Source organism: Sylvia atricapilla, chromosome 4, assembly GCF_009819655.1.
Source record: "Sylvia atricapilla isolate bSylAtr1 chromosome 4, bSylAtr1.pri, whole genome shotgun sequence".
NCBI lineage: Eukaryota > Metazoa > Chordata > Aves > Passeriformes > Sylviidae > Sylvia > Sylvia atricapilla.
The window spans coordinates 52,677,794-52,705,428 of record NC_089143.1 but is presented as its reverse complement, the minus strand read 5'-3'; the positions used below and the strand labels follow the sequence as shown (position 1 = coordinate 52,705,428).

The following is a 27,635-nucleotide window of genomic DNA, read 5'->3' as shown; positions in this document are numbered from 1 at the left end:
CAAGGTTGCAAATCAGGCTCTCCATGTGAGGGTGGCTGTTCCCTGGCAAAAGATCTGAATCTGTATTGGTTGGTTATTACCTCTGAATCTTTAACAAGGAGACAGGTCTTCTACAGATGGTAATGCTCAAAAATATTACAACTTTCCTTAAAAAAAAAACATTGCAAAAAAGCCATGACTGGAAGTGCATGAAGAAAAATTGAATTTCAAGTATTAACAACTCTGTTTGAATGAAAAAAATTAATTACAAGTCTCAGCATTCTCATTTAAGTGATGTTCTACAAGCCACCCTGATGAACACAGTACTGCATTAAAATTATCAAAAATTCAGCCAAACTTCCTTCTTGGAAATTCGTAAATACAATTGGTATATTTGTACTTTTTTATTATTTTACCACTTCAAGACTTAACTTTCAAGTATTTTTTTAAAAAATTCAGCTTGTATAGCTCAGATTTGGACTCACATTTGAGTGTAATTTTTCTGCATAAAGTAGATCAGCTACTGGCAGCCCTTGAATTGATGGTGGTTTGTGTATTTGGACCACGAGTAGTAAATCCTGCCTTCATTTTCACAATTGACACTCTGCATTGTGTAGGATCACAATATTTTGAGTGTCTTGATCTTTGCACAGAATATTTAGATTTCCTATTTATTTTGCACTACATGCATTTATGACTTTCATCAAAAAGAATCTTGAACAGATGTTGAGCAGGTTATTTAATAGATTTTTTTTTTAACATTGGTGAATTAAGAGAGTTGCAACTGGTTTCCCAAGTGGTGCTTAAGATCAAAAACAAATCCTATTATGCTTCATCCATATCAATAATGGGTCCATGGTGGGTGATCCATTCTTGACAGAAAAAGAAGTGTCTTTGTCATAAGTTGTTTTGTGAACTCGAAGTAGACCACTGAGAGAAAAACCTAATCAATGAAAATTGACTGGAAAAGAGCCTTTGGTCCTAACTTTTCTTGTTGGATTCAGGAGTTGCACTTTTTCAACATTTGTTCTAATTGTGTCTGTGACTGGTGAGGGTGGAAATTTCACTTTTGTTGTCTCTGAGAGCCTGCCAGAGATGAGTGAGCTGAGGTTCTGGTATGGGATCTCTGCCTGTGACAGTGCCACACTCGTGCCTTTCATGTGTTCCTGTTGATGCTTTTCCAAGCTAGGTGACACTACCTCAGATCTTCCACAAGTCTCAAAGCTTCTAGATGTTCCCTAAAGTCCTAGTGTTCTTTCTTGACAATAGCTTCTGGCACTAATGTTGTGATGATCCATCCAGCATCCTCCCACCACCATAGCCCCAGAACATCAGATCTGTGCTTCAGCCCTTGCTTCAGTCACAGACAGTTTTCAGGAGCTCTTGGGGCAAATAAAGAAATACTTCCCAGGTGCAAGGAGGAGTGATGTCCTCCAGCTTCCTGGGGTAATCCTAGGAAGCTATGGGTCTGTACTTTAGTACTGGTGTTCCTTTCTGTCCCATCTGCATCCAAGCAAGTAGATGAAATATGTTCTGTGCCAGCTAAAGTCTGCTGAAACCTGAGAGCTTTTTGCTAATGTTGGTTACCAGACAAAACTGGTAACAGAATAGCTTTTCCAATCTGTGAAGTGCTAGGAATCTTCAAGTGGCTTCCTATTTTTGAATCATTTCAGTTTTTTCAGGAATTTTCATAGCTGTCATGTCTCATTCTAATTACAAATGTGAGTCTTCTCACCCCTGACTGACAAGGGTTCCTCAAAGCTGTAGTTGTGCACTCCAGTCTTTATAAAAGAAACTGCTTTTGTACTTTGAAGAGCACCTCCTGTGTAAAGACTTCAATGTAAGGCTTGCATGAATCTTCCATCCTGTATCTCCTCTGTAAGCTTTATTAGATGGCTTGAAGTCTCAGAATGAATGTGATGCTCTCCAAGTCCTGACTCCCACCCAGGAGAAGCCAGTTTCATGCAAAATCTGAAAAGGACAGGTTCGTTCTTCTTCCTTTTCTGAAACAATAAACCTGTTAGAGAATTTGAGTATTTGTAACACTGCAGGAAAAAATGTAGCAGACAAATGCTTTTAATGCTGTTTCTGTTAAGATATGTGCTGTGTAAAATAGGACTATATCTTCAGAATCTGCTACAGATCTTCTTGGCCAGAGACACTTCAGCATCCAGCATGTTAAGATGCCCTTAATGGTTTTCTGAACATGCAAAGCAACAGCTTTAACAAAGTTCTAAGTTCTGTGACTTCAGCTGATGTGGTTTTTCAGAATTAACATCTTGATTGGTTGCCAACAGGAGAGTGAAGTGCAATACTTGGTATTAGCAAAGGGAAGGTTACAATAAGGGGGCTTTTTATTTCCTGTTTTGCTGGAGGCAAGACAAAAGAGTCATCACAGGAAAAAGGTTATTTTCCAATAACTCCTTTCCAGCAGTCACTTGTGGAGCAGGCACCCACAGTAATTCAGTGCATTCAGCTTTACTTTGGAGATGGACAGAATAATAGGGTATGGGACAGAGTAATGAGAGAGCAATGCCAGCCATGGCAAAAAAAAAAAATAAAAATCAAACAAACAACAAACCAAACTACAATCCCACAAACCCATTGAGTAGAATATCACTTCTATTGATTTATTTTGTGGGATATCATGGGATGTTTAGTTCCAGAATAGGGGAGAATGGCAAAATGGATTTGCAGTTCCAGGGGATGAGGGGAATGGAGGGGGGGAGTGTTTTTTATCCACTAGTACAATTCTGAAATACAGTAAATAGAAATTGTGAGGGGCTGGAAGTTCACTGCAGTATGCAAACCATTGTCCTATTTAAAGTGCATCCTCCTTTAGAGCAATGCTGTCTTGTGGAAAAACTACCTTCCCTTTGGAGGACAAAGCTGCGGGATAATTAAGATAATTATTTTTTTCAATGGATGTCTTTTTTTATTTTATTTTTTTCCCTAGCTGGTTGTGGGCTTTTTAACTTGGGAAATCTTTTGGAAGTTGCTAATAAGAAAAAACTGAGCAATTGTTGGCTGCTGAAATGAGTCAGCTGAGGGGTGTTTTTGCCTAACTTGGCCCAGCAGGAACAGATAATAATCCAGTGTAAAAGAAAGACTCCATTTTTGAAAGGCCGTGGTCTCCATTCTTAACGAAGTGTCTGTGCTGGAGACCTTTTCTGATCCAGGCTTTTATCACATACAAACCATAAAGGCACCAGCTAGGCAAGGTAGCTATGGCTGTGCTACTTTTTATCTCTGCACAGTGAGTCCTGTGTGTTGGAGGAAAATCTGATGCTGTCAGTACAGCTTCACATGGCTGCTCTTCCCACCTGGCCCTTGTAACCAGGAGGGAGCTGGGGAGTCGTTCTGTATTTTCTGTCAGGATCAGTAATGTCCTGGAGCTCATGTTGTATGAGCACCATGAGACAGAGACCTCTCTCAGGGCCTCTCAAAAGCTTCACATGTGTTAAATTCTTCCTCCAAGCCACAGCAGCACGATTAAGGGCTTTTAGTGCCTTATCATATTTGACGGCTCCTGAGCTGAGGGCTTCACATCTCCTAGCATTTCAGTGGGGTAGGGTGTGGACAGGGGCAGCACTGTGCAGGTTAAGAAGTGATGTTGCAAGTAATCACAAGGAGGAAAACAGCTTGGCTGCTTGCCTGCCACGTGTGTCATTGCATGCTCCGTAAAGATGATGGGATTTGCCTGCTGCTCTGTTCTGACAGGGCTCTGTGCCTGTGTCTGTGCCCTCAGTGCTGAGGTCTTGTACCACAGCAAAAAGCTCTCGTGCAGGAAATGTTCACCTCTCTTTAAACAACATGAGGAAGTGTAGCATGTGCTCCTTGTGATCGAATTCCACTCCCTTTGAGGTGCTTATGATCCCTAAACCTGCTGCCACTCCACTGGGATATTGCTGGGGGAAAAAAAAAAAAATAGTCAGGGATTCACTGAATTCACTGACAGGCAGCACTTGTTCTGTAGTGGTTAGGGGTGGATTGGGTGCACCTTATAATGTGTGAAGAAGGGTAAAATTGCCCAAACCTATGGTGCATTTTTGCAAAATCCTGAGATGTTAATGTTATTTAGCTGCTTTGAAAACCACTGCCTGAAATTCTCATCTTGGGAGACAATGTACTGTTGCTACATACTGTGTTGTCAGTATGAAAAGAAATTAAAGTAATTACATTTTAAGACCCAGTGACTAGCAAGTTTTGTGTCATTTTCACGCGTCCCTATGGAGCACATGAGCACCTGTCTCTCCAGTGCCACTTACCAGGTAACTGATTTTTTATCAGACTGTCAGAAAAGCCCTCACCTGTGATTTACTGCAATAGAAGGCAGGGAGACTAAAAATCAGTCCATTTACTTCCCTCAGCCACTTACCCATATTGCCCCTGCTCCCTCTCCAGTCAAATGAGGTCAGTCAGCTTGACAGCCCCATCCCCTCCACTAAACCTTCAGCTGATGAGAGCAGCTCCAGCAAGGCACAGAAGGTCAAAATCTTGACAGAGAATTAGGCAGCAAATGTCCGTGGGGCTGTGTGCCCTAGTTAAGGAAAGATTTGCTGTTGACTCTGCCAGCACAATGTCTTAGTGCATCCACCAACCCAGGGACATCTCCCTCAGCTAAGGGAGACTTTTCCTCTGTGTTCTGGGTTAAACATCCTATCTCAGCTCAGCCACTCTATTATCTCTACCAGCCTGATCACATCACGATGGCTGCACTGCTTTCTTCTCAGGGATTTCCCATCTCCACTCATCCCATCTCTGCCTCGCTTTTCCTAGTGTACAGTTGTTCATCTTGGCCTCGGTTCATAGCTCTTCATCTCCTTTCTTGCCTTTGTGTGTCATCTGTTTTGACTCTTCTTAAACTTGTGATCTATAAAGCAGAAGTCAGCTGGTACTATGAGGTAAACAGGAGTGTATTACATCCCCATGTTTGCAGGCTGAAAAGAAACAGTGATGGTCTAAAGCATTGTACAACTCAAAGTTGTGAATCAGAACCACCAAAGCAAGAGATTGGCTTTTCAAAAGGGATACATTTAAAGAAAGAGGAAATGTGTCTGTCATTTTCCTCTGTGGTTTTCAAGCATCTCAGAGTTACAGTCTGGGGTTCTACCCCACAGCAATGCACACTGTAAGCAATGAAGAGAACAGCTGAAAAAATGCAAACCTGAAATTTTCATTGGCCTTCCTCAGCACTTCAGGGATTAGGAGAGGTGGAAATGTTGCCACTGCAAAAGATCAGTGTGTCCAAGGAGCATGGAGTTTTCTCCGTGTGTTTTCTGGACATCAGACCTCAAGCAACTCTGTGACCTTAATCTCTGTCTTGAAAGCAGAGCCCTCCTCCTTGCTTGACAATCTAAGCAAGTGAACAAAGCTTAGGTATCACAGAAGCCACTGTGATGTGGCCAGTTTTCCAGTGAAGTCCAGGAGCATGCACAGGACTGGGAAGACAGGTAACAGAGTAAATGTAGAACAGGTTCATGTCCTCTGAAGGAAAATTACAAAAGAGGAATCTTTAATTGTCCTAAAAATTATTTCAAAATTAAATGTGAATTTCTATTTCTACTGAACCCCCTCCAGCAGCTCATGAGTCTTCACAAGGCGTTTATTCTTCTCTTTGTTTATTTAAGAAAAAGATTTTAAAAGAAAGCAGTAATTTTCAACTTCATTTTAACTCCAAAGGGTTTCACTTAATGCCTGGTTAGATTCAATGCTTGCACTAAAAATAAGCTTGGAAAAATCAAGTTTATAATGTTAAATATTAATTCAATTTGCAAATATGTACATAGCCTTAAGGAGCTTATCTATCATGGACAAGACATAAAACCCGACTTCTCTTGTAGATGTGAAAAGAACCAACAGTTTTGTCAGCATTACTGCTCTAAAGTAAAACAAAAACAGTATAAGAAGAAAATCAGCCAGTATAAGTTATCTTTTGGCCAGCAAAGCTTTCTGTGCTGGGTTGCTTGGCCTGGCTTCTCTCTCTGCCAGCAGTGGCAATAAAACAGAACATGCCTCCTGTAGTCAGGGTACCCCTAAAATATGGGAAGCTTGGACAAAGAGCAACATAGATCAAGCCATTATGGTTAATATTATGTTCTTCCCTTATTATTACACTTATAACAGCCTCCCATCCCAGAAGTGGCTGCCTTGGGTTTCCAGGAAGGGGTAAAACTCTGCTGCCCTGTTCTGCAGCTGGCTCCATTTCCCTTGGTGCCCTTCACCTGTCACTGGCAGCCCACTGTCAGAAGTCCCAGGCCCTGTCTGGAGGCCCCTTGGGCAGCGGGTGTGGGGTCACCCCACAGTGTGAGCGTGGCCCAGCACGGGGCTGGTTGGGATGTCTCTGCTGCCGCGCTCCGCTCCTCTGAGGGGATGGCACTGGAGGGCAGGTGAGTGTCAGAGGTTTGCTCTGACTCCTGCAAAGCAGGCAGTGCTGCTGCTGGCCCTCCACAATCTTTTAACTCTGGTACAAAGAGCTTTTCTTGAGCAGGCAGTGTAAGTGAGCTATGACTTTTTGCAGCCACCTTTCCCAGAGAGGGTGATGAGTGGCTGGTGCAGGCTCTGGTCCAACCGCACTACAGCTGAAGGTGCCCCTCTCCAACAGAGAAGTGCTGTGCTGGGGATTTAATTCCAGTCTTTCAAAGAGCTGGCTGGAAAACAAACATTCTGTTTCAAAGGAGAGAAAAATAAGAAGAAGCCTAAGCTTCAGTATCTGATTTTTTCCAGAGGTTTGCAGCTTTCCTTAATGCAGGCAGATTCCTATATCTGATTTTCCTGCCCCCTGCAGTAGCTTCCTAAAGTAAAGATTTACTTGCAGGGGCAAGAGACTCTTATCTCTGTCTCTGGCATGACTTCTCTACCTGATAACCTCTGTTATAAAGGAGATCTCACTTTCAGTCCTTACTTTGAAGTGGGCAAGAGGGATAGGAGCCCAGTCTGCCTGCATCCTGTATGTGCATCTTGCTCTCTGAAAAATTTGGTCAGAATAGCCAGTTATATCTGAAACCCAACCAAAAAGAGAAGATTGGAAGGAAAGAAACCACTAATCTTCTTAGTTTATCATTAAATCAGAATTAGAAACTACTCTTAAAAAAAAAAAAAAATGAAAGAACCAAACAAACCTCATGAAATCTGCCCAACCTTAAATATCCACAAAACAGTCTCCATGTAAAGCTCCTTCTACCATCACAACCTCTGCAATCAGTCACAGCTGTATCTTTATATCTGAATGTTCCTAGTGTCTTTTTTGTTTGTCTGTCTGTTTGTTTTTACTGATTGTCAGAGTTTGAATACATCTTTATCAAAAAAAAAGGTATTTACAGAACTGGAAGAAGATGCTGTTCCTACTTTTTTTGCCAAGCAGGAGAGGAATAAATCCGACATTACCTCAGGATTTTATGTGTTTAGCCCCATCTGCAGGCTGTGTCCATGAGGTGTGCAATACATATCCTTGATGTCTCTCTTCAGTCAAGTGTTCCCAGGGAGAGTGGTATCCCCTGGAGTTCGTCTGACCCAAATTAGGTGGAGAAATTGCAGTTAAGGACAGCTGTGTGATCCAAGGTGTCAGTGCAGAGCTCAAGGTGCCAAGTGATGCTGTAAAGGGCTGGGAAGTGCTGCAGCTTTGCTGGCAATGTAGAGAAGGATTTCAGTTCTTTTTTTTTCCACCACCCCCTTATATTCCTGGCTGCTCTAATCCCTTCAGAGCTGGAGAGGGGCTGTGGTACTGCCCAGCTGCCATGAGGGTCATGTCCCTTCCAGTCCCCTATGGATCATGACTTTGGAGTTCCCCTCCAGGCCAGTCCTGCCCAGAGCTTGGTCTTGCTGGTAACCACAAGGTTGTGTCTGTGTTTGGGAAATGCCTGTGGCCAGCAAGAGAGAGGCTGTGCTGCAGCACAAGCCTTCAGAGCTGTCAGTGATGTAGAGACTGAGCAATAGAGTCAGCCAGCTGCTTGCTCGGGAAGTCATGGCTAATACACTTCCACCTCTTCAGCCTTTTCCACCTGTCATGTAGTCTGCCAAACTGCTCTTTTCCCTTGCCTTCTCTTTCCTCCACACTTCTCTCAGGAAAACAAACAAATATACCAACTGCAAAAAGGAACCGAGAGACCAGGAACTGAGTTGGGCCACTGCTTTCACCACTTACCTGATCAGGTTTGATCTTTCCATTCTTGCTTCATGGCCTCTGACTCAGCTTTCTGCTCTGTACAAGCAGAGTAGTAATACTTGCTGTTAATGAAAATATTTTTTAAGATTAGATGCTTTTAGAGCACTAACACAGGGCATTTCTGAAGTTTGTCAGAAGTTATGACAGCTTCATATAGAAATTCTCCTGTGGAAGAAAAGAGACAAATATTTTGAGAGGCTTACAAGTTCACGTGATGATAAATGCCAGGATCTTATTTTTCAGACTGTTCTGGTTTATCTTCTCTCTGTTCCCTTCCTGGGGGCTGCATTACAGCTTTGCTCCCAGCAGTTGCAGGCAGCTGCTGTTTGCAGGGGGGAACTCCTGTGGCATTATTTATGGCAGCTCTCAGTGAGAGGACAGTGATTTATTGTGTGCCATCTTCTGCAGCTGTGAATTTGCACCACGGTGACAGGGACATTCAGTGGAATCCTGATTTTCAGTCTGACACACAGGTAGAGAAAGGTGAACTGGCTGGGCAAAAATGAAAGCCTGTTAGTATCCTCCTTTGCCCTCCCACCAGTAAACTTTTACTTTCTGGAACTGGGAAATTAGGGTTGCAAATGCCCTGACATTCATGTTTCCATCTCTCCTGCCAGACAGCTTTCTCAAGAGAAGTCAGGATGGTCTTGATTCTTCCTGTAAAATTGGGTGACTTTTTTCTATACAGATCCCCCTCTTTTGCCTCTCCTCCAAACTCTACATCTGATTGCATCTGATCTGCATCTGATTCCCCTTACTAGGGAAACTCTGATGGATTTGTCACCAAACTTGCCCTGTGCTCTGAGTTGCACAATTTGCAGGGTGGCAGCAAAAAGAGCCCTTGCCCAGGAGCTCTCAGGTCTGCCTCTGCCTGCAAAAAGGAGCTCACTTCTCTATGCTACAAAAAAAGAGCTGTAGAATTTCACTTCATGCCCTTGATCTTGAAAAAAGATGCACAGATCAACTGAGCAGGCTCATGGGCTTATCCAAATTGAATCTCAGTGCCAAGTCCCTTGGTTTTGATCTATGCTATAAAAGTGTTAAATTTCCTACAAAGCCATTGGCATTCTGCACAGGGAAAATGATAGAATAACACCTGGGAATGCCTTGCATTTTATTTCTGGGGTTATATCTTTCGACCACAGTTTATCTGGCACAATGCACAGGAAAATGATGGGATATGTTTTGTAACATTACACAGGAAATCCTGGCATTGCCTTCTCTCAGTAGCAGTGAACCATGCCAGTCAGCTGTGGCACGGTGTCACGGGACAATGAACAAGCCCAGCTTAGTGGCCCTGTGAGAAGCTGCATGGGAAGCTGCTTCATGAGCTGTGTATACTGGAGAGGGAGTAAAGGGAGAAGGAAGGAAAGGTTCATTTATTTGCTCCTAAGATTCCTCCTCTGAGGTTCGCATGGTAGAAATTGCAAAACTGCAAGTGGGATTAATAATTCCATAAAAGACATGACTGTAGGTAGAATAATGGAGGGAGGGCAAGTGAGCCCATTATCTGGTCTGGCTGACTATGAAAGATTTTTGCTCCAAGGCATCTGCTGTAATTGAAGATTTGGTTGGTCAAGCTGTAGAATACTTTTAGGATACAAGTGATATGTGCTGTCATTGCTATGCCAGCTTATGTTTCCTTTTTCCTATTCTCCTGAGCTGAATAGAATATAACTTTCAGATCAGTAATCAATGTGTGAATAATATAGGCCTACATTTCAGGGGAAAAAAGGTAGGAGATGAAATTCAAAACTTCAGATCTTTCTGTGAGTTGCTCTCTGCTCTGCTTCCTCGAGCAACAAAAGTAATGGCATGCCTTGATTGTTCTGAATTGCTCCAAAGCACTAAAATCTAGAGGCAAAAATAAAATAAAATAAAATAAAATTTTAAAAAGGGAACATTACACCCATGAATAGGTACAGCCCTTGCTTATTGAAATGCAGAGGGGACCAGGGGACCTGATTAGGCAAATTTTGTGAGACAAGAATACAGCCAAGCTCCTGAAAAACTGCAACATTACCAGGGAGATGCCTTTATTAAAAGAGTAAACGCTCAGTCCTCCTGCAGATTGTTATCCAGATTGAATGGCACTTGGTTCTTATCAAGACACTTCTTCATAACATGGAACTCTTAGGTAGTGTGATCCTTCAAGCAAACACCATGCTGCTTAAAGCCTGATTCCTATCATGCAAAGCAGCCTGCAGCCCCTCTGGACGCACACTGCAATGGAAGGTGGGCAATAAACTATCAGTTCTTAGCTTTCCTCCAACCAGTAGCTAGCAGGGCTTCTGTGCCGGGGTTTTTCACCTCTCCACAGTGCTGGTAGCCCTGGGAGAGCATGGAAAAGGATTCTGATCACTAGGAAGTTCTCCCATTGACGGAAAGCCTGTGGACACAGAGTTGGCAGCCTGGCATGCTGATGCCTTCCTGAAAGTAATCACTCAGTCTGGTGAAGAACAGCAACTCCCTACCTTATCTCCCCATCCATTTTGCAGGGCTGCAAAAGGCAGCAGCAGCGCAGCCCATGGGTTTGTGCTGCGCACAGATGGAGCAGAGCACTGCGCTCAGGCAGCCTCTTGCTTGCCAAGTGGTACCAGTTCATCTTTCATAATCTTCTTTTAGGAGAGGTTAAAACCCTCCTTTGGAGGATGTTAAAGATCTGAATGCTCATGGAGGTAGAGACATTTATGATCTCGTGTCTTTGAGGAAGTCTTGCCTAATGCAGGTTGGAAGGGAAAGTAGGCAGGGCAAGCTCCAGACCAGCCAAGGTGCCCTAAGCAGTATTTCCAGGGCATCCATCTCAGGCAGATCTGTTTGTAATCTGGGCCAGGCTTGTGTCAAAAGTGTGCTTTGACACACATTTAGCTTTAACAGGAGAAATAGAATTCCTCAAACCTCAAGGTGCGGAATAAGAAATACCGGGGGGTTTGTAAGTATAGTCCAATCCTCTCTTCAGTAACTCTGGTAAATTCGGCAGGGACTCTTACAATTTCTAGACAGAATTGTGGCTTTTCCCTAGGCTTCCCTGGATAGCCTCTATACTTCTGTGTGTATTTGAAGAGTGTTCATTGGTGTGATCTGAGAAAGGCTTTAAAGAAGGAATGTATTTCAGGGTATCTCTAGAAATAGTTCTTCTATGAAATGCTTTTGATTGGGAGAACAAATCAAAGGAATGAATTAAATATTGGAGTAATAATATATCCTATACAGTAATCTTAAACATTTTTACTTTCATTGTCCAAAGGGTTGTCTGGAGAGAGTTCTCCTCAGTATATGTGCAAATGTATAAGGTTGGTTATTGCAGTGTTCATGTACAGAAGTAGTGTTTTCAGACCTCAGTGTGTTTAAAACCCTGTATGGAATGAATCTGGGAAGCTTTCACCACTGTAACCAAGTACCAAGAAGATAAAAGCATTTGAGGTATTTTTAAATGTCAGATTTCAGACACAAAGTGTATTACTGAGATTTTATCTTCAGACTCTGTATTTATCTGCCTAGCCTCTCCTTTTCTATCAACAACTCTGTTCACCTTGGAAATAGCTATAAGATATTGATTTGGGGTCTCTAAAATCCAAATTATGCTGTGTAAATCAAGGTATGTAAATCATTCGTTGAAACACTATCAAAAACAAAATTTTGAACATTTTTTTAAATTTTTAAGGGCTAAAAAAAGCACTGTACAAGCAGTTTAAAACATGACAAGCATCAGACAAATATTTTTGTCATATTTACTTAGGTAGATAACAAATAAATGTCAAATATGTAAGGGCCACCTAAATCTCTTCCTTTGAAAAAGAGCTGTTCTAGATTGTCACATCAAGGGACTTAGTCTAGCTGATGTGTCTTCTGTTTCTCAAAATATAGATGCAGGTAGTTTGGGTAAGAATGAGGCTTTGCACTGCCCGAAGCACGACTCCAAGCAAACATGATCATTTCCAGGTTCTTACACTGAAATGAAAGATCATTTCCTGCACCCAATAACCCAAATATCACAGTGTGCTTAAGGATGCTGCTGACATTTTCAAAGACCACCCAAGGTGTTGCCTTTCTGACTGCAGATATGCTCTGGGTCTCTGTGGGACTCCCTGTCTTTTCCTTTCCAGCTCTCTTGTGTCTCTTCCGCTTGCTTTCACTCTGCCTCTTGTCAAGTCCAGTTCTGATATTAGCAAATACCATATTGTCATAGCTGGAATAAGTGTGTGACTTTTAAAGGTAGCCTAAACATATACAATATATAAAAATTGAAGTTCGCTGGTCACTACAATTCTTAAGATCTTAAGATGTTAATGGTTTGATTTTTAATGTAACTGGCCTCTTAGCTGAAGCAAGGCTTGTGTGTTCATCCAGTGCTAGGTCAGGTTCAGTGAACTAGTTTATTTATCCTTCTCACAGCACATCAGCAGAGGGTTTAAACAGATTAGTTAAAGCCATTCTGTGTTATCTAATTAAAAATAATTCCTTTAAAGAAAAGACAAATATTTTAGTATTTCATTTTGCAAACTTTTCATATTTTAGTATTTCATAAATGCAGACTTTCGGTGTTTGACTTATTGCTTTGTGTCCAAAAACCTTGAGATTGCATCTTGAAATAGTAATTGAGCCTAATAACTGCATCTCAGTCTTGGAGGAAAAAAAATAACAAAGTCAAACTAAAAGGTTTGTTTCAGTTGTTTTCTTTCTCCTGCAGGAGAAGCAGGAGAACAGTTATTTACATGGCCTGTTAACCACAGGGCAGGGGTCAGCCGACAAGTGACGCTGGAGGAAATGTTCAGTGAGGTGAGAGCGGAGGGAGAATACATCTAAGAAGTATGCAGTGGCTGAAAGAGCATGGTCCAAGTTTTCCATTTTTGGGTAATCGAGGTATCCTGTACATTCAGAAAAAGCCACTTCTATCACAGCCTATCCAGAAGGGTTGGTGCTCCCAGGTGTGCTCTGTGTTGGGCTCTGCTGTCTGAAAGTTAATGATGAAACTCCTGCTGACTTTGGACACTGGGGTTTCCTGATTTTGTGTGAAATTATTGGTTAAATTCAGATAAGAGAGGACCTTCTGATTTACTTACATACTGCTTGGGACCTGCAACTCAAGTCCTTGAGTAGTATGCATTTAATCATAAATGCTGCTCATAAAGCCACAATATCGCTTCTGAGTGCCTCCAGTGTTGCAAGGGACAGTGTGAAGAAAGTGTAAATTTAGGAAAGAGTACTGTCTCTCCATCCTATGACAGTTCTGTGCATCACAGCTGATCTGTGGATCTTGGAGGCAATTTAGGAAGCATGGGTAGTTAGAAAGACACTTTTCCCAGGGCAAATGGAGGACAGGGAGTGCAGAGCTGTCCCAGTAGAGGAAAGCACATCAAAGCCTGCTCAGTTCTTCAGCAGAATTCACAAGCTGTTCTTGCTCTTGCTTATGGTAATGAAAGCAAGAGGAAAATTAAGTCCAAGGTGTTCATGTGGCCATGAAGTACTGAATTTTTTATAAAGCTTAGTAACTGTCATTTTTCAAGTAATTTTCTAAAAGAGGGCTGGAATGTGGGTAGTGCACAGGAACCAACGTACCTTGAAAGTACATTTCTTTGTTTTAATAAGGCTGGCGGTGTACCGTGACTCACCATAATGAATTAATTTGGTGTTTACCATAACAGCACTGAGCTTAATGAACTCATCATATTTATGCAACTGTCTGTAGATGTTCTCTTGCCATTTGAGATTTATAAATAGGTACTAATATTTTATCATTGCTTTCGCCTGAGCAGAAAAGTTCTTCGCAGTGAAAGGCCATTAAAGTTCAATTCTATTTTTCTATATAAAAAGTAAGCAGAAGATCTTTAATAACTTGATTTTTATCTTTATGTAGGTTTCTGAATTGTTAGTAGGTTCTCAGCAAAGCTGTTCAGCTTGAACAAAACTATTGTAGAGCTGTCCTTATCAAATTCCACCAGTCATACAATAAATAAACTCAATATCTCATTTGACTGCAGATGCCATTTCATTTAAGGCTAGCCTTCTGCATTTGAAAGAGAATATCCATGTAAGTTCAACAGATTTAAGTAAAGAGAAGTTCCCTAAATTGAACAAAGTGATACTAATTTATGGGATCCAAGTGATGGTTGCTACATCTTTAGAAGGTAATGGTTTGTTGCTGAACAAAACAGAAGGTCAGCTGCTTCCTCCCTTTTAAAATTGTTTGATATGCAAATCCTTAATGCTGAACAGCAGCTCTGGTTTACTACTGCTTCTTCTGTCATCTCTAGAAGGCAAGATGCTTATCCTTGTGTCTGTGCACTGCCTTCCTGCTGACAGCAGTGTGGTGCCGAGCACTGCTGAAGGGCACAGCAGAAGGCAGCCACCTGCCTGCCCTCTGTGGGCTAAAATCTGCTTGGAGTCCCTGCCATAAAACAGACTTTGCAGCTGGACCCACGGGCACTCTTTTGCTGGGTTAAGTGGTGGGAATGGCTGCAAAGGGAGCACTGCTTCATCTGGTCTGGCAGCATTTGGCTGGCACACAAAATTTCCTCTCATGGAGCCCATGATTGGCAGCTCATTAAAAAGCTGGCTTAAAAAAAATATCCACACAGAGAAACAGAAAACAACCTCTTCAGAATCCAAAATTCTCACAGATATCAAGATCTGTAGTCAAAGGAAGGGCTGCTATACCTATATAGATATAATGATCTCTGCTTCCAGGTGCTTTGCTCATTTTGCAAGCTCTCCCAACGTCATCCACTCAGGACCAAGCACTGGCAGTGCTCCCCTCTTTCTTTCACCTCAGAGCAATGACTTCTGCCCTACACCTTCCCACACATCCTTTTTATAGTGGAAATGTGATGCTATAAATCTTACAAATATGATTTATGGCATCAAAGTCAAGGCTTTGAGCATCAATCAATGTGTGTCTCCTGCCAGCCCTGAAGGATGAGGGCAAAATATGAAAACTCACCAGGTCTCAGTGAGACAGTGAGGTACCATTGGTTGGAGAGGATATGAAAAGGACTCCAAGAGTCTCCTACTTGCCACTCTCCATTCTTACTTGGAGTTTCTTTCACCTCGAGGAAGCAAGCCAGGCTAGGCAGCAGCCATCCCTCTCTGGCACCACAGCCCCAAGCCAGCCTTCCAGGTGGCACCAGTGAAAGCTGCTCTGCTGCCAGAGAGGAGCCTGCTTTGCCAAAACCTAAAGCTTGCTCAGGGAGATGTAACAGGAACTGACATCACTCCCATTATTGCAGTGAATAGAAAAGATTTAGGCAGTTGCTCCACTGGAATAAAAAACCCACAAACACTCCTTGTGGGTCTGTACCTGTCTACTTTCATAATTGAAGGATGCTTACAAATCAGCTTGGTTTTTTTATCTTGCTTTAAGAGGAGAACCAAATTCTGCATACTTTGTACTAGACTTCTGATAGAAAAGCTCCAGTGAGAAGGTTTTGCCTGAGGAATGATTTTTGGCTAGATGCTGCAGAAGTTACCAGAGCTCTTATCACTGCCTGATCCCATCTGCAAGCACTGAGTGCTGCCAAAGGTGACCCATGTGAGTCCCCTGGGAGCCAGCACAAGGGCTGGGACCTTGGCTCAGGCTCTCGAGGCAGAGCCCAGCAAGGTACACAACTATAGCATTTTTACTTTTATTATTTACATTCCCCCCCTCCCCTTCAGCAGTGGGCATTCATTACATTGGCTCTGCAAATCTGCTCTCTGCAGCAGTCTGATCCACTGACTAGAGCCAAGCACCTCATCACATCCTCTTCCTTATCAGTGCCAATGGGAAAGTTATCCCTCTGGACAACATGTTCTGGGTCCAGGAAGCAGATATTCAGTGACCTTTGACATCCCAGAACATGCATTGGCATTTCCAATATCATTGTAAATGGCCTCTCATATCTTGTGCTCACTACTGATAGCTGAGAATGAAATTAGATCAAAAAAGGTGTTGTCACAGAGGTCTCAATTTCAGAGCATTTGTGACACCTTGCTATCATACTGAGTTGGGGTTTTTTATCTGTGGGTATTTTGGAGGAGTAATTCCATTTCACTGCCAGCAGCAATGTATGTAGTTACCAAGTGGAATCCAGCCCTATTCCCATTGACTCATTAGGATTTATTCACGACCCTATTAGATTTGGAAACCACAGGCAGTTAAGTTTTCTGTGTTTATATCCACAAGACATCACATGGTGCTGTGAATTCAGAGCCAAATCAGTTAAAATGCACACAGCCATTTTCTTTTGTGCAGCTCAATAAATTTACGTCACTGCTTTGATAAATGTAACTCTAACACTTTGCTTGCTAAAGAAAAATACATTTAAGACCTGCACTCTATCCATAAGCAAGTTTTAAAGGTCATGTTTTTTTGACAAATCAGATTATTTCAATATATAGGCATCTTTTGTGAGTTTTTTAAGTCTATGGTATTTCAAAACATTAGGAACTCATGCACCCTGCTTATTAATTTCCACTGGCTTATGTTTCGCAGTACTACTCTGTACTAATAAGCAGGTTCAAAAGAGCCAAGGCCGTTGAGGAAAAAGTTCAGTTGTAAAAATCTGGGACTAGGAAAGAGAGGCACTTGCTGGAATTATAGCATTAGAACATTATCATTCAGAGCATTTAGTTAATGGCTTATTACTTTAGTCATTTATTAAATTTGAAAATCAAATAACAAGCTGATTGTAGTGTCTGCCACCCAACAGGTACATCTGATTAGCGTATCGGGGAACCCACCAGGAGCTGCAGCAAATCCACTTATTTTTGTGGAAAGAGTGCCATCGTGTGGGAGCCTCCTTGCAGCACGCAGGGACAGCAGTGCCCGTGTGGCGGCGTGCCGGGAACCTCCCTTCCTCCCTTGATTTTCCTGGAATTTCCATAAAAGCGCGATTTTCGTTTCTGAAAATGAACTGCAAAGATAGGAACTTTCATAACTAGGAACAGGTTAGAAGTGTTAAATCGCCTTAATATGTTAGCTATTATTTTGATTCCACAAAAGGTGAATTCTGAAATGACGTGTTTCTGAAGCCAAACAGAAGCAGGATCTCCCTCTTTCTCTGTGTGCCATTAGTATAGCTAATATCAAGATATTAGTGCTCCTATCATTTCTCCCAATATGTTTTATCCCTCAACATTTGTTTGCAGTTGCAGTTTTACAAGGCTTCATTATAAGCTTTCCACTTCTTGAGCTTTCCCATGTAATGATACCATTACTATCCCAAATTTCTTCTTTCATTTCTTATGTTTTCCTTTAAAGAATTGAACTTACATGTTACATCCATAAAGAAAATTGCCAATAATTACCAGGGGTACAATTAGGAATAAATCTCTGTTAAGGAACAAGCCAAAGCTCAGTGTCTTTATGGAAATGCCTTTTGTTAAAAAGATGTCTTGTGTAATCAGGAATTATACTGACAAGTGAAGAATCATTTAATTAATGAGAACAGAGCAATCATTTGGATGGTTCATTCTATTCCTGACTGAATAAAAGAGAGAAAATAGCCCTGCTCAGGGATTAGAGTCACTGCTGGAAGAAATAAACCCTATGGGTGTTGTTCTGTTACTGCCTTGGGTAGATAGCACAGTAATTCCTAAACATAAAAACACATATGTTTTGATTAGGTGGTGAAAATTAATTGACTATTACTCCACAAAAATTTATGCAAAAGGGTTCTGGTTATGCTGGCTGTCTGCTCCTGCTAACCTCTGAGAATGGAATACTTGGGCCAAAATACTTGCCTAAATCCTTCTACAGGATTCCAGCACAGAGAGAACCAGAATTATGGCAAGTTGTTTCCATAAGGACTGTGTGCCATGACCGAGGGTAGTGTATGGACTCTGTTTGCAGTTGCAGAAGAGTAATCTGGTCTCCAGTTCAGCCCTTTGTTTAGAACAGGTCAGTTTGCTCTGGGTCGTTCCCACTGGGTCTTTGAATTTCACCAGGGGTGGTGATGCCATAAGTTCTCTGTTCCATTGTTTGACCTCTCCGATTCTCCTGTTATCTGGTTGGAATTCCTTATCTACCAGTTTATCCCAGTTGCATCTCCTCCTGTCACTAGGTCTAACCCCAGCTTCTCTACACACTCCCAGGCAGCAATGGCAGCAGTCCTGCCTATGTTCCCATCCTTCCAAAGCTCATTCCGACATGGATGGCTTATTACAGCTATTTGGTCTCTTGCAACAAAACAGAGAATACTGCCATGCTTAAGATATCCCTGCTCCACCAGAAAGCTTCAGGATGATCCTTTCCTAAGTTGTCTCTGGGTTTGGGAGAAGTCAAAATGTAGTCCAGGCAACTCTGACCTTGAATACCTTTCTCCAGGGTAGGACCTTAAGCAATGTACTGTCAGCAGACACTACACAGAATTTGTCCCACTTCTTACAAACACAAAGCTACATGAACAAGGTGATTCTCACATCTCTGAGGACATGTGTAACACTTGTGGTTTGTTCCTTTAGAGCACTGTTCCCTCTGGAACAGCACAGGAGTGAACAAGCTATTCCCTTCTGGACAGGTCGTGATCCCAACCACCAGACATACCACGAGGTGGGAAGTGGGAGCTCCCTTCCAGACCTGTGCTGAGATTTCAGCCACTGGTGGCTATGTCAAGCCTCGCATTCCTGGCAAGACCACAGCACAAATACTGCGGTCCTTTGGATGTTCCATAGCAAATTACATGTCCTTAACTACCTGTTAAAGCAGCATCAGAGCCTGAGTCACCTTTGTACAGAGCAGCTGCAGTGTGGTCCCCACGTGGATTCCAGCTCCCTTTGGAGGCTGGTCCAGACCACTGCACTGAGCTGTTGTGATAGCCCTGAGACAGTGGGACAGCTTTCCTTCCTCCTGCAGTTCACTACAGTGTCTCTGGTAGCAACATTCCAGACCTCTGCTGGTTTGTGTGCACTTGGACTTTTTTGCATGCTGTGTCAAATTATTGCAGTAGTAATTGTTTGCCTTCCAACACTGAAACGAAAAATAATTCTATTACATAAAGGAAAACTTTTCTATTGTTTTATTCTTTTTAGGCGTAATCATTGAATTTTTTTTATCTTGGATAACCACAGGCACCCAGCTGTTACTCTAGGAATTTCTGGATGCTTTTAAAAAAATTCTCCTCAGAAATAAATGGAGTAAATATGAACATATTCTTCCAAACAAAATTCTCATTTCTCAAACATTTCATCCCACAGGAAGTCTAGCTAAATATGTTGTCCTTGCAAGTTGCCCAGTAAATTTTTTGCCATGAGCTGAGTATTTAGGTCCAAGGACAAGAGAATTCTACAGCAAGGAACCTTCCTGTGGAATCAGTTATCATCAGGTTGCATTCTGACATTAAGCAAGACTGGTTTAGGTCATCACTGACTGCAATAAGATGGCTTTTCTCGCTCTCTCCAAAGCAGCGAATGTAGGTAACCCAACAAAGATCAGTTTACAACAACATCGTCTTTAATGTGGTCAATCTGAAATGTGTGTTCCTTCTGATTTTTTTAATTGAAATGTCTCTTCACCAGTGATTAGAATGCAAAATGTTGTCCGATATCTAATGGACTATGAAAGTCAGTTGACCAAGACTAGTAAAAGCCAAATGAGAAAATACAGTATCTGAAGTCAAGCATTTTCACTGAGGTTGTTAAAAAAAGGAAGGAGAGATTTGTGTGTGGTTTGCTGAATCTGGAGTGGAACACAGATATCCATATGCTCAGTCTAACAGGCAGGCCTATACCCAAGCTTTTTTTTCTGGCTAAATCAGTCTGTGCAAGTTCATCTGCTGCTTGGCTTTCCAAGACATGTGGGAAGGCTGCAGGCAGTCAGATTTACACCCTCACGCTCTCAGGTGCTACTGCCCCACTGTAACCCCTGACTTTGTGCTTTCTCCCCAAGGATTTTGGAGCTGCAGCAGAATGGCGACATGGACGTACTGAAGCATAAGTGGTGGCCGAAGAACGGTCAGTGTGATCTTTACTCATCTGTGGATACCAAACAGAAAGGAGGTGCCCTGGACATAAAAAGTTTTGCAGGTGTTTTCTGCATCCTCGCTGCAGGGATTGTCCTATCCTGTTTCATTGCAATGTTGGAAACGTGGTGGAATAAAAGGAAAGGCTCCCGGGTTCCGTCAAAAGAGGTATTAGATCCTCCGTTTCTCCTGGGGAATTTTCATGCACCCTAATGATTGCTGCCTTGACTTTATAACACTAGAGAGGGTGGGGAATCAAATTCAGAGATACTTCATTAGCTTCCTGATTTTTTAAGGTAAATGATGTTCCTCAAAATCTTTCTAGCTATTCTTTCTAGAAAAGCTTGAATAAAAATAAATGTATATTGATGATGTATAAATATGCAACTATTCTGAGTAAAACACAATTGTTACTTGTAGAATAGTACATTATTAATACATCAGTGTTTAATTTGTTGTTCCCATTGGTGACAGCTAATTCTCACTAGGTGTCTTGGCTTCTCCTTGAAAAATACATCCTCTAAGCTCAGTGGCTGAGTCTTTTAAAATACATTTGCAAAATTTATCCTTTTAATCAGCTGTTAGCTTCTTGAATAAACTTGTCCCTATTTTCAGAAACGTGAAGCTCCTGAGACTTCTGTGAACTTTGGTTCCTGTTATTTCATCTGAAGTCCAGGGAAGCAAGACTACATTAGATTTTTCAGGTTCAGGCCAGACTTATTTCTGAAACCTGCTGCAAGCTTGTTTTACAAAATCTTGTACAGATGCCACAGAGAAATATGTTATTTTACACCTGAGATGAGTTTGCTTCTACACCTGCATGTGTAATGCTTTACTTCCTGTGGTAATCTACCTGTCCCTCTACCAGCCATCTGAGCCTTGTGCAACTTTGCACCAAATTTCTTACATTCATAATTAAGTTTTTACCTCTACAAAATGCTAAAAAGAAATTAGGGACAAAATGATTTATTAAAATACCCTTGGAAGCAAAACCCAAAGCTGAACCTAAATATTAGCTTTAATGTAGCACTATCAAATACAGCTTTTCTGTCTGTGTAGCTTAGGCACATCTGTGTAGCTTGTGGGGTATTGCTGTTAATTTGTGTGCAGTGGTCTTGCCCTCTCTGCACTTTCTCCATTGTGTTTATTCCTGCTAATCTAATGCTGTCTAATCAGGCAGGATTAATTCCACCACCTAATTAGACAACATTGGCACTGATGTTAAAATACATTTAATATTTTCTTGCCTGTTTTAATTCCCAAGCTGTTTTTTTTCTTTTTTTCTTTTTTTCTTTTTTGTTCAAGATCTGGACCGGACCATTATTAAAAGGAAAAAAAAAAAGGAATCTCTAGTCTTTAAATTGGGTTTCTCAGGAATGGAAACCATGTAGTTTCACCTGGTAAATTATTTTAAAACCCTAAAATTTACTTGATTATTGTTTACCCAAAGTTTCAGCACTTCATACTTTATCTGGTGCAAAACATGAAAATCAATAACAAAGGAAAAGAAAAGAAAGGCCAACACAGATATTTTACACAAGTATAAAATTTTCTATTTCAATTTTCAAATGCTGAGAAATTCAAGTGTGTACTTTCCACAAATGGTATAATTTGGCCTCCTTGATGTTTGTTATATCGCCATTAGCTTAGCACTTAAACGCTCATCTCAATATTAAATTGAAAAGCTTGGCTCAAAACTGAGTTTAAAGTGGACGTATGTGCTAAATGTCCCCGTTATCCTGGATGTGGGGGTCATTCAGCAAAGAAATACCTCTTAACTAACTTTCTTAAAATTCATTTTAGCTTCCATGAAATCCATTGGCTCTTCCAGGCCACTAGTCCAGAATCGGGGGTCAGATTGGGCCAGTTTGTGGTCAGCAAGCCAACCCTTTTTCCTAGTGGCTGCCATCTTGTGCTCCAGAATGCAAGCATTTATACTGAAAAAAATTGTCTAATGGTTGCGAAGATAACATTTCGGTCGCGTGCCAGAAGTAACCCATTCACTGATGTCTGCCTGAGTCTGCAGACAGCCTTAAACAGTAGCTCTGAGAGAAGTATGAACCGCCCCAGTAATCTCAATGGGATGTTGACTCTGAAGCCTGATGATAATTTAAATGTGAAAACTGCTGAATATTTCACTACTGATCACACAAGAGAGAAGAGGAAAGATCATATTATGGAGATGTGCACAATCTTACTGTGAGTGGGTCTCATTTTGGTGTGGAGATTGGGTGGAGATTGGGTTGTGGGCTAAGCATGGGAGATTATCACCGCTTATATATTTTCACTGGTCTGACCCTAGCCCCAAATGCATCTCTGTAAAAGAAAGAGGACTGTTTTGAGTTACTCTTAGAGGCTCAGAAGCTATGAAATTCCAATCTTTTGCCGATTGGCGTTTTAAATTACAAAGTATTTGTATGTTTGTTTTTTCCAAAATTAAAAACAAACAAACAAACAAACCAGAACAAAAAAAAAAAGAAAAATATTTAGGACTGTCCCTCAGAGACATAGTCATGACTTGCACACGCTAATTGAGCCTCTATGTATTTCTTTAGCTTCTGAAGTGGCCCCTGTTCTCCTGCATCTATATGCAGCTCCAAATTTTTTTAGGAGATAGCGTTTGGTGAATGCGTTTGGATTTGATGTCACCTGTGTGGTTGTTATGTGCATCCATGTCTATGTCCACCTGTGAATAAACAGTAGACAGAAAGCCAAGTCCGAGAAATGAGCACTGCATTTTTTCCTTCCCATGATGAGCTCAAACCAAAGCCCTTGTGGTCAGTGATCATCCAGTCCCTGGGAGATCCCTGATGCCCTGTTCCCTTCCCCTTTTTCCCTGGTTTGTCTCCCTGTCCCTGCCCTCAGAGGGTGCAGTCCTGAAGGGAAGCTGGCCTCTAAGTCTTCTTCCATTCGGGCTCTGTGTTCGGCGTGGTGCCAGCGCAAATGTTCAGTGATCCATTCTGCTAAATAGATAAACTCCTGCAGTTTGTTCTAGGTGTGGACTTTTTCAGAGTGCTTGACTTCATTCGTAGAGAAAAGAGGGATCTCAAGCCCATTCGGTATACTAGGAGTTTTGCCATTGATTCAGGGAGCTCTGGATCAAGCCAGTCAATGAATTTCAGTAATCAAGGCTGGAAGTCATCAGTGCACATCTATCGGCTGCCTAATTATCCTCTGTGAGGTCCTAGAGTATGAGATATTTCTAGTGACCTGGAAGAGCCAGTAAATTTCACAGAGATTAAGGTAAATTTTAAGGTTAGTTGAAATTGATTTTTGTTCTGAATGAGCTGCACTACTTAGACTGAGGGAATATCCCTGTACGTGTGTACTTAATGCTGCTTTGAATTAAGCTTTGCAGTTCAGCAGAAATATGTATGTACAACACAGGTGTTTTATTGGGACACCTAGGGCTTTCTCCTCTTTTTTAACTTCTATGCATTCAAATTCTCAATTATAACCAACAAACCTGTTTAATTGCGTTCTCTGGGAAGAGAGATTTAAGAAGGAAAAGGGACAGAGGTAAGAGAAGCGATGATATATTATAATAAATACATCAGGCTGCCTTCTCTTCTCACCCACAAAAGTATAATTCCATCAGAATAGATGGAATTGCTTCTTTGTAGGTAAGGAGATAATTAATCCCTCTGTTGGCATTGTAATTTAAAATTGCCTGGTTTACTCCTCTCTGTGCAATGTCAATGAGTCACCAGTGCTTGGGGTTTTTTCTCTGTATGTTCAGCTTTTCTACACCACAATTTACATTATAAAAGCAAAAAGGAACCTGAGAAGTTTCTAGCCCTTCCTGAAACCCTGAGAGGTTGACAAAGATGGCAACCTGATCCCTCAGAGCCTCCCATGTTGACATCCAAATTTAGTTCTCATTGTGGACTTGAAGAACTGGCATCATTCCAGGCATTTGAGATTAGGCAGTTTACTTTTATTCAGCTGTTGCTAGTCTAACCCGCCCAGCTCCGAGCTTGCCTTTTCCTGAAAATCTACCGATGTCGCTTTGAGTTTTGTTGTTTGGATGCAGGGTTTGAAGGTAGCTGTGATGTAAGGGTCTGCCTCAGTTTGGCTTTGCCCACCTGGCTTCAGGCAGTGGGGGAGTTCACTGGTGACATTCAGGACACCGTCAGCTAAGAGCCAGCTCTAGTTAATTGTGCCTTGTGCTCCCTGAGCAGTGCTGATCACCGTGTGAAACTTCAGCCCAGCACAAATGGCAATGGTGAGTGGTGCCTCTTGTTTTTCTCATTCCCCAGGACGACAAGGAGATAGACCTGGAGCACCTCCACAGGCGCGTGAACAGCCTCTGCACAGATGACGACAGTCCCCATAAACAGTTCTCCACCTCATCGATTGACTTGACCCCGCTGGACATTGACACTTTACCCACACGTCAGGCACTGGAGCAAATCAGTGACTTCAGGAACACTCACATCACCACAACCACCTTCATACCAGAGCAGATCCAGACTCTGAGCCGCACGCTGTCTGCTAAAGCCGCCTCGGGATTCTCCTTCGGCAGCGTGCCCGAGCACCGAACTGGCCCTTTCAGGCACAGGGCGCCCAACGGGGGATTTTTCAGGAGTCCCATCAAAACAATGTCATCCATCCCTTACCAACCAACTCCTACCCTGGGCCTGAATATCGGTAGTGACCCAGACCGAGGCACCTCCATCTGAGCACCAGAACAAGTTTCTTCACTGTTTCTTATTTAGGACTCCCTTTGCAAGGAGCAGCTGTAATATTGTGGGACTAACATGGATGTAACCTTTCTTCTTTTCCTTATTTTTTGGTTTTGAGGGGTGTGGTTTGGGGTTGGGTTTTTGGGGGGGGGTTTTTTGTTTGTTTGTTTGTGGGTTATTTTCTTGTTCAGGGGTTGTTTTGGGGGTTTTCTCTTTATTTTATTTAAGAATCAGAATTATTAGTAGCAACTCTTCCTCCTCCTCTTCTCTGCTTTCTCAGTCTGGTCTCTTCTGCCTCCCCTTATTCTCTGTACTACTTGAATCACTTATTCTTCGGTTTATCACCGTGTTAGGTTTTGGTTACTTCAGGCTTTTCATATACTTTAAATATAGGAAACGAGCAGCAATTCATGCATAGGAGAACCCTGAGGATTACTTTACAGAAGGGCATTCGCTCCTCCTCCCCCACCGCCTTTTTTTACTATAATTGCAATAACTGAAGTATTTTTCATGTACTCTGCTGCATCCAGTCAGCGCTCCACTGCTGTGTGTCCTTTTAACTGTGGACCAAAGGCAAACCCTGCAGTTTAAAAAACGGAAAATTAAAAAAAAAAAAAAGGCAAAAAGACAAAAAAACAGAAAAAAAAAAAAAAAAAAAAAAGGAAAACAAATGAAGTTCAAAGCTCATTCAGGCCCCATAATATAAGAATGCAATTTTGTAGGATTACAAAAAGCCATTACTATGCCAGTAAAAACTACAGTTAAATCTACTTTTGCACTGCAACAGTGCATATGACCTTTATGTGATTGTACAGTGTTAAAAGTTTTTCTTATGTACAGTAAACTGTATCATATGGGAGAAGCCTCTGTTGTGTTAAATAAATTAGTATCTCATACATATATATATATACATATATACACACAGGTATGTGTATATATATATACATGTATATATAGCTATAAAATGGCAGCCGTTGCTATTGCAATTCATTTAATAAAGCTTTAGTAAAAATGTGTTGTATACAGGAGAGATGTACAGTGCAGGGTGTCTTTTCATTTAGAAAAGACAGGTTGCTTTAACGTTATTCCGACTTGCATCATTTGCCAACAGAGCATATTTTATACTTTTCTATTAGAGCATCCAGGGCAATTTAACATTTGTACCTAGATGTAACTCCTTTGGCTAGGTTTTGCATTGGCTTTTGAGCATTCTATAAAGCTAATCTTGATAATTTTCCTTTTAATTAATTAAACCAATGGAACTCTCTCTTAGGTATACCATGTTCATGAACAACTGATGCAGCTCTAGAGCAGTTAAACATGGATCATAGGTCAATGAATCCTTTTCCAAGTCAGCACAGTTGATCAATACAATAATGGCGTTAGTGGAGGAAAAAAAAAAAAAAAAAGCCCTCAAGATACACAGGTGTGGCCTTAATTATAATCACGTATTGTGCTAAGGGAAAAAATATGAACAGGCACTCAGTTTAACCCTTTCTATGTTAAGTTAGATTTAGAGGAGCTATGTATTTTTTACATTAGTGCCAACTGTATAAAGCAAGACGAAGAACAGCAGTGAGAGCAAAACCGGCGCCTACTTTGGCACCAGCTTTTTCAAGTAACACTGTTACCTGTTAGAAATGTAGGAAGAGCTTTCAATTTGTAATCCTTAAACTAAAAATGCGGTTAAGTAGAAAGCAAGCAGTTTATCCTGTGAATTTTTTGGTTTGGTTTTCTTTTTAATGCAACCATACACTTATTTTAATCTAACTCATTCTTTGGCTAAGATTAATAGGAATCAGCCTATGTGATTTGCTTTAGGATAAATTAAAAGGTATATTCTTCAGATCTATTCTATTTTGATGCTAATTCTGTTCTGGGGGAGCATCTTGTACTGTCACTGTTTTTTGTACTAAATCTTCAAATATTGTCTACTGTGTAAGGCAGAACGAATTCTTATAGTGCAAAAGGCCATTTTGTTTCCAGGGTAGCAAGTGTCTAAAAGCATGCACAACTTGCTTCCCCCTTGTAACATTCATGAACTCATCCACACTTCTGAGTAAAAGAAAAAAAAAGAGAAAAAAAAAAAAAAAGGAAAAAAAAGAAGAAACTTTCTTTCCGACAAGCTACGTAGGGACATACCAGATGTTGCAGTGATTTTAGCTATTAAAAAACCTGTTAACCATGTACGATATTTAAAATAGGCCTATTTTGATGTGTTGCCTATTATACAGATACACAAAACACTTTTTGGAGGCCTCAGTTACAAGTGGCAGAGCTTTCTGTGTATAATTTGTCTAAATAATTTGTCTAATAAAATTGTTTTCTAAACTTGTTTCCTCCTGTTCAGTTGCTGAGTGCTGTGGGATTTTCACCCTGTGGCAAGGTAATGTACTCATGGAATTGGTGGACTGACCCCTTGGAGATGGGATGAGCTCCTCAGGCTTCTGTGAAGAGCATCTGTGGAAAACACCAAGGTTCACCGTGTTTATTAATGTCAGGCTTAGATTTCAGAGAGCATTTACAGCATTTTAGAGATGAAGTTGAGAGTTCCTCAGCACTGACATGTATGGGACATTATTTTAGAAATATTGCATCCCACCTTCATCTCTTTTAATATAATGTATGAATTTTCTTGGAGCATGGTCTTTATTTTTTTAGAATTACTTTTTGCCATCTTCATTTGCGCAGAGGTTAATTTTCTCTGATAGTAGACATACATTGTCTAAAACAAAAGTTTTAGTGTGAGAGAAGGTAGCCCATATTTCATTCATGATGGCCTTCTCAATCTTTTAAGTTTCATTAACATTTTAAACTAATGCTCTAGTCATTAGCAAGCTGTGCTCCAATAACATCAGCCATGACAATTTA

General features: G+C 41.3%; 1 protein-coding gene across 2 annotated transcripts in view; it reads left to right on the top strand.

Moving 5' to 3' along the window:
- The window catches only part of GRID2 (glutamate ionotropic receptor delta type subunit 2), a 682,153-nt gene extending 655,058 nt beyond the window's left edge, over window positions 1–27,095 (top strand). Inside the window, exons 15-16 of one of the 2 annotated variants that reach the window (XM_066317937.1) lie at window positions 20,007–20,247; window positions 24,339–27,095. In XM_066317937.1, the coding sequence (XP_066174034.1) occupies window positions 20,007–20,247; window positions 24,339–24,761 (664 nt within the window). In that variant the 3' untranslated portion in view covers window positions 24,762–27,095. Of the gene's footprint in view, window positions 1–20,006; window positions 20,248–21,384; window positions 22,639–24,338 lie in introns of those variants that run through there. The other variant, XM_066317936.1, reaches the window with a different exon arrangement.
- Window positions 27,096–27,635: the final 540 nt, after the last annotated feature.